The sequence below is a fragment of the Nerophis ophidion genome, linkage group LG15, assembly GCF_033978795.1.
Source record: "Nerophis ophidion isolate RoL-2023_Sa linkage group LG15, RoL_Noph_v1.0, whole genome shotgun sequence".
Taxonomy (NCBI): Eukaryota; Metazoa; Chordata; class Actinopteri; order Syngnathiformes; family Syngnathidae; genus Nerophis; species Nerophis ophidion.
The window spans coordinates 5,157,827-5,168,888 of record NC_084625.1 but is presented as its reverse complement, the minus strand read 5'-3'; the positions used below and the strand labels follow the sequence as shown (position 1 = coordinate 5,168,888).

The 11,062-nt window shown below is 43.1% G+C and overlaps 1 protein-coding gene across 3 annotated transcripts; it reads left to right on the top strand.

Moving 5' to 3' along the window:
• Positions 1–2,562: 2,562 nt before the first annotated feature.
• On the top strand, positions 2,563–8,325 carry LOC133569117 (uncharacterized). Of its 3 annotated transcripts, none has more exons than XM_061921284.1 (6): positions 2,563–2,972; positions 3,058–3,123; positions 3,278–3,349; positions 3,408–3,458; positions 3,537–3,704; positions 3,948–8,325. In XM_061921284.1, the coding sequence occupies exons 1-6, from the start codon at positions 2,966–2,968 to the stop codon at positions 4,073–4,075; spliced, it is 492 nt and encodes a 163-aa protein (XP_061777268.1). In that variant the 5' UTR covers positions 2,563–2,965; the 3' UTR covers positions 4,076–8,325. The 3 variants fall into 3 exon arrangements, with proteins under 3 accessions (XP_061777268.1, XP_061777267.1, XP_061777266.1); XM_061921282.1 differs by having other exon boundaries at positions 2,583–2,972; XM_061921283.1 differs by having other exon boundaries at positions 2,582–3,123; positions 3,584–3,704.
• The last annotated feature ends 2,737 nt before the right edge of the window (positions 8,326–11,062 follow it).

Here is an 11,062-nt window from a genome sequence, read left to right as displayed (position 1 = left end):
ATACACACATATATACATATATATACACACACATTCATATATAAATGTATATATGTGTATATATATATATATGTATATATGTGTGTATGTATACATATGTATATATATATATATATATGTATATATGTGTGTATATATATATATATATATATAGACATATGTATATATATATATATATATATGTATATATGTGTGTATGCAATAACATATTGTGTCATTTATACACCTTATTTTGGACAAACTGTAAAAAATAATTATTAATCTGCTAATATTCGCTTATTTTATGTTTTAACATGTCCTAACTACACTTCTGTTAAAATGTAATATTCACTTATCCTTCTCGTCTTTGATACTTTCCATTCCTTTTGGATGATACCACAAATTAGGGTAACAATCCGATACCAAGTAGTTACAGGATCATCCATTGGTCATATTCTAACGGCGCAGTGGGAGAGTGGCCGTGTGGAACCCGAGGGTCCCCGGTTCAATCCCCACCTAGTACCAACCTCGTCACGGCCGTTGTGTCCCGAGCAAGACACTTCACCCTTGCTCCTGATGGTTGCTGGTTAGCGCCTTGCATGGCAGCTCCCTCCATCAGTGTGTGAATGTGTGTGTGAATGGGTAAATGTGGAAGTAATGTCAAAGCGCTTTGAGTACCTTGAAGGTAGAAAAGCGCTATACAAGTACAACCCATTTATTCAACCCATTTATATTCAAAGTCCTCATGTCTTCATATTAAAAAACAAAAACAAATAAGACGTGATGTCGAAAAAAAATCGATGTAATCTTAGTAGTATTGACTTAGATACGCTCCTGTACTTGGTATCATTACAGTGGATGTCAGGTGTATAATCACCCATGGCATTTGTTTACATTGTGACGCCGGTGTGTAAGGGAGCATGTTTAGCCATTCCTCGTCCTGCAGTGATAAGGGTACTTGTAAGAAACTTACTTTATTTGTCGCCATAGCCGACCGAGCTATACTGGATCGTGAGGTCGACAGGCGGATCTTTGCGGCATCTTCAGTAATGCGGACGCTGTATGGATCTGTTGTGGTGAAGAAGGAGCTGAGCCGGAAGGCAAAGCTCTCAGTTTACCGGTCGGTCTACCTTCCCATCCTCACCTATGGTCATGAGCTTAAGCGGCCCAAATGAGTTTCCTCCTCCGGGTGGCGGGGCTCTCCCTTAGAGATAGGGTGAGAAGCTCTGTCATCCGGGAAAAGTAAAGCCGCTGCTCCTCCACATCGAGAGGAGCCAGATGAGGTGGTTTGGGCACCTGGTCAGGATGCCACCCGAACGCCTCCTGAAGGAGGTGTTTCGGGCACGTCCAACCGGTAGGAGGGGCGGTATAGCTCGGTTGGTAGAGTGGCCGTGCCAGTAACTTGAGGGTTGCAGGTTCGATTCCCGCTTGTGCCATCCTAGTCACTGCCGTTGTGTCCTTGGGCAAGACACTTTACCCACCTGAGAGAAGTTAAGTCCCTACCTTTAGTCAAAAGTGATTTATGACCCCCCATAAAACAATGATTTATGACCCTCAAGGTCAAAGGTCAATGATTTATGAGGGGTCAAGTTCAAAGGTTAATGATTTATGAGGGGGTCAAGGTTAAAGGTCAAGGTTAAAGGTCAGGTTCAAATGTCAGGTTCAAATATCAAGGTCAAGTGGGTGTGGCTTACCCGGAAGAGGGTGGAGTTAAGACCTGCGGTGGGAGTGGTTAAACCAGGAAGAGTTAAGACCTGCGGTGGGAGTGGTTAAACCAGGAAGAGGGTGGAGTTAAGACCTGACAGGGAACAGAGGAGGGTTCAGTTTTTTTAAGAAAGCAATGTCATCTGAGCAGCATGTGACCATATATTTGATAGTTTAAATGTTTACGATCGTTTGAAACAACTTCCAGATTTCGATGTATTGATGGCTGGGAATGTTACGTGTGGAGATGTGGACACGCACGCACTTCACACACACACACACACACACACACACACACACACACACACACACACACACACACACACACACACACACACACACACGAGGGGTACAAAAGGGCGGTGTAAGGCTTAGTCATTATTTGGAGCTTTATACGTTAGCGTAAAGACTTTGTTCGATTCGGTCATGATTAGTGAAACGCCTGTTTCGATTTATAAAAATAATAAAACTTACATTGACGCTCCGCAAAAAAGTCGAGTGTTTCTAAATCGTATTCAGATGCCGCCGACCGAATCTTTGCGTGAGAAATGGGATTTGGAAGGGGAGGGATCTTTTGGATTTGTATTCAGATACGAAATGGGGGATATCTGCTTATTTCAGCTAAAAGAAAGAAGAGACGGAAGCCCTTTCTCGATATTTTCATCGTTATCTATCGTGGATTGGGAAGTTTTTGGTGGACACGCACACACACGCACACACACGCACACACACACACACACACACGCACGCACGCACGCACGCACGCACGCACGCACGCACGCACGCACGCACACACGCACACACGCACACACGCACACACGCACACACACACACACACACACACACACACACACACACACACACACACACACACACACACACACACACATTCGTACGCACTGAAACAACTTCCGTACCTCACGAAAACATATTTAAACAGATGGAAAAAACTATCGCAGAACACAGTGTCACGTAGCAACTGGTCTTTACGGTCGTTTGAATCAACAGGTCAGTTTGGGGGACAAAAGGAGGGTTCAGTTTTTACTGACCTCCCATCTGACAGTTTAAATGTTTATGACCGTTTGAATCAACAGGTCAGTTTGGGGTACAAAGGAGGGTTCAGTTTTTATGGGAGCTTGAGAATTTCGTATGAATAGAAACTGGCCACCCATTTGACCGTTTAAATGTTTACGACCGTCTGAAACAACTTCCATACCTCACGAAAACATATTTAAACAGATGGAGAACTAGAGCAGAACACAGTGTAACCGCGATTTGCAAAATGAAAGGTAATTTCTTTTTTTTTTTTTTTCATTCCTTGTAACACGTCTGTTTAATGTTACTATAATAAGTATTTATTCGAACTAAAAACAGTCGAACATCGAGTTGAAATTCACCCACCACCAAGGGATCTCCTAACAGAGTCTCCAATCCTTTTGTGTAAGTACCGATTTTTTTTTTTTTTTACTGTATTCATTTCATTACCTCCGTTTTTACCACATTATTAGACAATGGTTTAACTCCGTTTAAGCATTTAAACGTTAAAAGCATTGCACGTGTACGACGATGTAATACCTTTTTTTTTTTTTAACAGCCGATGACGACGAAGTGAAAGACGAAGAACTTTGTTTGATCGATCTTACAAAGTTGGAAGATGATTATCGAGGTGTGTTTAAACCTTCGAATTATTTAATATTGTGTGTATTCATTATTTTGTTTTATAGAGGATTCGCCGGAAGAGACCAACGCGATCCCTTTAACCCAATCGCAGTCTGGTGAGTCAAATAATTCTCATTTTTACAAGAAAAAAAACATGCGGTATACGATACATATATACATATATTTACTTACAGATTTTCCGTTTACATCTCTTGCTCACTGGTCTCCCTTAACGCTGGAGGGTCCGTCAACGGCCATTCCAGGCAGAGAAGGCTTGATTGCGCCAAAGACTCCAGACATCGAATCCTTGCTCCGTGGGGAAATCATCGAAAACGACGGTGAATGTCCAACAGGCACCCGCTGTAAGTTTTTCTCGTTTTCTGTAAGCTTTTTAAGATTCTCAGGAGCTTTAAAGAGCTCCTCTCATTCCAATGTCTTTCGCTCAAATGAATTTCGCGCCTAAGGGGAATGGGCGGGGACTGATTCCGGAGGTGGGCGGTTGTTTCCGGCTATGCTTGCATGAGTGGAGATGACAGCGCCACATGTGGTTAAAGCCGGTATATATTAATTTTTTTTTTTTTTTTTTTTTTTTTTTTTTTCCACAGGCAACAAACGCAGGAGGAAGCGTAGATGCGCCCGCCAGCTCGACAAACATGATAGAAACAGAAGAAGGCTGAAACAGTACTATCGTATACTGGCTCGCACTCTCATGAAGATGGCAGACATGATTTGATACATACTGGTTTGTTATATCTGTTCCATTCGAATTATTTTTTCTTTTTTTTCTTTAGAGAAATATAATGGGTGTAGTTCCATCTGAATTAGATGTAGTTATTGAAGAAGATGAAGACGTTTGTAATCATCATTTAGATCCAAACAACCAGATAGAATGGGAACCAAACAATGATCCGTCTTTGCAAGATGATATTAATGTGTTAAATTCAAACACAAACACACAAGCCTCTACACAGCATCACGATGTGTTGGGAGGGGCGACACCCTCGGGGGAATGTTTGGATTTTTCGGAGGTGGTGGGGGTCATGCAGAACCAACCGTCAACGGCTGACCAATCAATTTCAAATGAGACCCAGAGGGGTGATGGGGTAAATGTCTTGAGGAGGGAAACATTCAACAATATACAACTATCCAGCGTTTTAACTTTTCCTCAAAACAACGATGTAACAGATTACGCCACATTTTACCGCGGAGTCTTGGGGAGCCTTAAAAAGCTGACACAGATGGTAACTAAGGAAGCTAGACCCGGCGATATCATTCAATTGGAGTTATCCGGTGAAAGTGCAAATCAACACACTTCATTTACATTTCGAAACGATGCCGGGGCTGTGATGAATGCTTTTCAAGATGTGTTAGATCTGTTGGTACAATCAAACGTTGAAATATTGAACGATGAAGAAATACAGGTGATGGTCCAGGTGATACATAACCCTCGAGGTGGTGTAAGAAGAAAAATCGAAACCCTTTTGGAACATGAAATCCGCAGAAAAAAAGCTCGTTATCTTTACAATCCATTAAACTCGAATAATCAACTATGTTTTGCCATTAGCCTAGCAAGTCTGTTACATCCTGAATTTACAGATAGCCAGGCTGTGGCGGAGGCTGAAAAAATACAGAGAAAAGCGGGCTTAGACGAACAGACTTCCGTCACTTTCAGTCATATTCGTGAATTTGAAAAAGTGGTACGTCGTAAAATTGTCATACTGTACAGAGAAGAGGGCCAACGACCCCTCTCACGGTTCGAGACGGATTACCCCAAATCAGAAAATCCGTTGTATCTGTATTTATCTCAGAATCATTACAGCGGTATCATTAACATTAAAGGTTTTTTGTCAAAACCGCACGTTTGTCACTACTGTTACCAAGGGTACGACAAACCCGACAGACACAAATGCGACGGCTATTGCTTGGTCTGTACACAAAACGGGTGTGTAAAAATAGAGGGGAAAACTGTGCTTTGCAGGGATTGCAACATGTGGTGTCGTTCTCCTGCATGTCTCCTCAGACACAGGGTAAAACACCGGGTTATGGAAAAACTCGTCAGCAACTGCGATCGGCGAAAGAAATGCCTTAAATGCAACCTATTTTACGATGTACCTGTGGCTACAGGTATCGCTAAACACACGTGCCCTAAGTTAAAATGTCAAATATGTAAAGAAGAGCTACCTCGCAGTGACTCAGAGACACCTGAAACACGACATCTTTGCTATATACAACCCCAACCACGTGAAGTAAACCACAATGATAATATCATATTCTATGATTTTGAGACGTTTGTCGATGACAATCACACTCACATTCCCTTTCTAGTCTGTACCAAGACGCTGCAAGGAGAAGAGTGGTGTGCTTTTGGACTGGATTGTGTTACAGTTTTCCTCAATCATTTCAGGAAACCTCGTTATCTTAAATCTACATTTATAGCCCACAATTCGAGAGGATTTGACGGTTACTTGATTCTGAGAGGCATGGTACGGCTGGGTATAGCACCCTTAATTATCATGCAGGGGAGTAAAGTTCTCTGTTTTAAAGACCCTGATTTTTTGCAAAAATACATTGACTCGCTTTCCTTCCTTACCATGCCGCTTAGCGCTATGCCAAAAGCGTTAGGACTCGGTGATTGCTGGTCCAAGGGGTATTTTCCTCACAAATTTAGTTCGGAGGAACATTTAAATTATGTCGGAAAATACCCCGCAATCAGCAATTACGGTGTAGAACGCATGACACCTGTTGAACGCACCAAGTTTGAGACGTGGTATCAAAATGAGAAAAGCGAGGTCTTTGATTTTCAAAAACAAGCGGTACACTACTGTAAAAACGACGTCAATGTTCTTCGTGAGGGTTGCATCAAATTTAGAGCCGAGTTTACGAGCGAGACGGGTGTTGACCCCTTCTCCCGTATCACCATAGCCTCGGCCTGCATGAAGGTGTTTGTGACTAATTTCCTCGAGCCGCGTTCTCTAGCCATACCTTCCCCGGATAACTACCGAGGGTTGTGTAAAAAATACTCACACACCAGCATCCAATGGTTAGAATGGGAGTCGCATCGTCGTGGTATTTTCATTCAGCATGCTTTAAACAAAGGCGAAAAACAGATGGGGGCATACTTTGTGGATGGGTTTGCTATAATCGGTGGCAAACCATTCGTCTGGGAATTTCAGGGGTGTTTTTATCACGGATGCCCGACGTGTTTCGAACCCGGTGCTGTATGCCCTTTGACAAACACACCGTTCGAGGAGTTGCACAAGGCTACCGAGAAAAAAATGAAAGCGTTAAAGCGTGACCACAAGGTCAACATCATCGTCATCAGAGAGCACGAGTGGAATGAAATGAAAAAATCAAACCCTAGGGTAATAGACTTTCTCAAAACACGCAATTACCCCGCACCTCTCATGCCTCGAGACGCTCTTTATGGAGGTAGGACAAGCGCCTTTTGCTTGAGGCACACGGCGGGTGAGAACCAGCGTGTATTGTATGAGGATGTCACCTCTCTCTACCCGTACGTCAACAGCGCATTTCCTTACCCCCTGGGTCATCCTGTCATCATCCACACGGATTTTGACGATGTTGGAAATTATTTCGGTCTGGTCAGAGCCGTTGTTCACCCTCCTCGAGGTCTCTATTTCCCTGTGCTACCCTACAGAACGGTCAAGGGTAAACTAGTGTTTACACTTTGCCGCACATGCGCAGAAAACAATAACCAGCAGGAACCCTGCGAACATGATGAGGAAGGAAGGGCATTGACGGGAGTCTGGGTCACGCTCGAATTCAACAAAGCTTTACAGTTGGGATACAGAGTCGGTAAGATTACGGAGGTGTGGCACTTTGAAGAACGGAGCGAAACCGTTTTTACGGGTTATGTTCAAACTTTCCTAAAGGGTAAGCAAGAAGCTTCAGGGTATCCCAAAGAAGCCGTCGATGCAGAAAGCAGGGAAAAGTACATTCGTGAATATCGTGAAAATCAGGGAATACAGCTGGATGCTGAAAAAATCGAACCCAACCCTGCCAAGAGACAAATGTCAAAACTCTGTTTAAACAGCCTTTGGGGAAAGTTTGCGGAGAGGTGCAATAGAACTCAGACCACCTTGGTGAGAAAAAGTGAAGTATTTTTCGACTTTGTATTTTCAGGAAAATATCAGGTTGAATATTTTTCCTTTCTCAACGAGCAAATTGCTATGGTGCAATGGCAATACAGTAAAAACAGCGTGGTGCTTCCCGGTAACACAAATAATGTATTTGTCGCTGCTTTTACCACCGCTTACGCACGTTTGAAAATGTACGGTTACCTAGAGGGGTTGCAAGAGAGAGTTCTTTACACAGACACCGATAGTTTAATCTACACGGTAAACGAGGGGGAAGTTTCTCTGGAGACGGGGTCCTATCTAGGCGATTTGACGGATGAGTTGGGAGGAGACAGCATTCACGAATTCGTCTCCGCCGGTCCAAAGAGTTATGCCTACCATACCCTGCAGGGTAAAAAAACTGTGCTGCGTGCCAAAGGAATCACTCAAACCCGCGAGTGTTGTGAGAGGGTCAACTTTGACAGCGTTAAAGATTTGGTGGAGGGCTATCTGGAGGAAGACAAAACAGGTGCGATCTACACCCCTCATCACCAAATTGTTCGTGATAAAAGGGGGTTCCTTTTAAATAACTCGTCTTTCGAAAAAAAGTTTCGAGTGGTGTATGACAAAAGACGTCTCTTTCCCGACGGGAAAACTTTACCTTTCGGGTATTAGAGAGGAAATGGAAAAAATGGAACGAGTAGACTTTGATCCCAGATTTCATACACCTTTTTCATGCCTGGTTGTAGGACCTAGTGGTTGCGGAAAGACTTTTTTTGTAAAATGTGTATTGGAAAATTGTGAACACGTCATGAATTCTATACCCGACAACATTGTGTGGATTTATACATCTTTCCAACCCATGTATGCTGAATTAAAAAAGATGAATAAAAAAATAAAATTTGTTGAAGGACTGCCTGATTCCTTTGAAGATGAAAACTTGTTTCCGGACGATCAGACCCATTTGGTGATTTTGGACGATGTTATTTTTCAAGCCTCAAATCACCCCGAAGTGGTTAAAATTTTCACGCAGTATAGACATCATAGAAATATGAGCGTTATGATGCTGACCCAGAATGTTTTTCATCAGGGAAAATTTTCACGCACCATTAGCTTAAACTGTAATTATATGATACTGTTTAAGAATCCGCGGGACAGATTGCAGATTAACGTGTTGGCACAGCAAATGTTCCCCGCACAAAAAAGTTTTTTCTTGGAAAGTTTTGCGGATGCTACTTTGGATGCTCATGGCTATTTATTGGTCGACCTGACACCTTTCTGTCCAGAACAATACAGAGTGAGGTCGGGCGTGCTTCCGCACCAGTGGCCCGTTGTCTACGTGCCAAAAACATAATGTCAAAGCGTGTAAAGAGGAACGGTCCCATGTTAAAAGCTCTGTACCATGCCACACCACAAAAACGTCGAGATATTCTGAGTCACGGCTCACCAGACTTTATCCAGACGCTGTGTGAAATTGCTTTAAACATTCTGAAGGGTAATGTGCCCTTATCACCGTCTCAATTTGCTCAGCTTAAAAAACAAAAGAAAATCATCCGACTGCTGGCTGATAAAAGGACTGGACTGAAACGCAAACGCCAGACTCTGATGAAACAGTCGGGCGGTTTTCTTCTACCCTTACTGGCCACCGTCGTACCGTTTATAGGGAATCTTATCGGTGGATTGAGCGGAAAAGGTTGAAGATGAAAAAGGCTCAAAAATTGTTTCTCCTATCCCCCCAACAATTAAATCGTCTGACTCGCCCGGAGCCGACCATCAGAGACTCGGCGGAGGATGATCTAGATGTTAAAATGAGAGCCGTCTTAAACGAACCCGGAATGAATCCTCATGAAAGAATAAAAATATACGATACCCTGCTGCAGAGATATCTCGGCCTGTTGAAGCAGGGGCAACGGGAGGAGAAAAGGATGACTCTGACTTTACACAAGGATTTGCGGGGTGAACCATGGAATGACTCTGAGGATAAACCGGAGGATAAACCAGAGGATAAACCGATGGATAAACCGGAGGATAAACCTCGGAATACTGGCGGGGGTCAAAGGATGTCACGATGATCGAAGTTCTGAAAATCCTCCCCCGACGCGACCGTAACAACGCCGAGTACATTATGAAAAAATTATCCGAGAATGATAAGGGGTGGACCTCTAAAGGAGAGTTTGTTCAAAACGGTACACCGGTGCAGGGATCTCATATGATCGATTTACTGAAACACCTGATGCAACGGTCCAAAAATCCACAGACCCGCACGCCTGAGGGTTGGAGAAAATTTTTAACAGCGTTGACGGAGCTAAATGTCCCCACATCGACCATTCATAACCCCAGAGCACGAGATCAATACAGACGTCTGAAAGCGGATGGAGAGTTTGAATCAGAATGGGTGGAAAAAGAAACATTTCTATCCCCCGAGAGGAAAAGAAGAGGTAGAAAAGTGACATTGTCCCCACATTGGTTAAACCTTGAATGAATGATGACAAAACTCTTGTTTCAATAAAATGTTTTTTTATTCATCAAACGCAGTGTGTACAGCATTTTCATTTCAACGGTTCAAAAAAGTTTCTAAACAACAGACGTCTTGTACGCCACAACGACTACTATTATTCTTATTCGTGCTAGTACAACATTGAATTTTTTTAACCAGGGTATATGCTTCAAGATCATTTTTTACTACATCATCTGTGTATAAAGACAAAACTTGTTCAAAAGACAGTCCGCAAAATCGATGGTGCAGATAATAAACGCAGTGTTGACCGCACACTGTGGACAAAGGGTGTTGAAGCTGTAGGTTGTGGTACAATATACGGTCAGAACGATTTTCCAAAAAGTTCAAGATGCTCCGAGGGTAGTAATCAAAATCGGGAGAAAATCCATAAGAATCAAAAAAAGTGGCGGTCCCATCTTCCTCCAGAGTCATCGATAACCAGTGCTCCCCCGGTCGATGTCCTTCGTGGGTGTTGACGATAAAGTAGGAGGGTGGGGTAAAGGAGCGAGTCAGTGAGGGGAGTTGGTCGGAGGCCCATACACCACAGAAAACATTCCCCAACACTCGTCGCAGAAGCTTCTCCAGTTGATGGTTATTCATCTCCGTCGTCAATAATAATCCACCAGCACTTGTCGTTTGGAATCAATTTCCAAAATAGAATCGTAACATGCGTAAACCACAAGAGTGACCGTGTTGGGTAAGGGTACTCTGAATCTCATTTCCAACCTCAAAGTGCCATTAGAAACCCGAGACAATGCGTCGCTGTCCTCTCCCGGATTGAGATTGAACACAAACAGCGAATAACCCCGTTCAAAATCTTGTCTGTTGATGCACAGAGGTAAATCTTTCATATGCCTCCCTGTAGCGGTAAACATGTTGTAAAACTCTCTGACCGAAGCCCCCTGGTTAAATTGCGGTTGGAAAGCTTTGGAGGGAATTTGTTTTCCCGCGTGACAGAGGGTGATGTATTCAGCGTTAAAATGCTGGAAATTAAAGGGTGAGAGATCTCTTCTTCCTGTGAAAGCTTCATGATTTACCATACCCAAAACAATGTATTTAGGCATCGTGCCCAAAAACAAATTTTCTTGTGTGCATACTCTGGAATTTTCAGGGATAGAGTAGGTTTTCACGCTGACCCGTGACAAAGGGT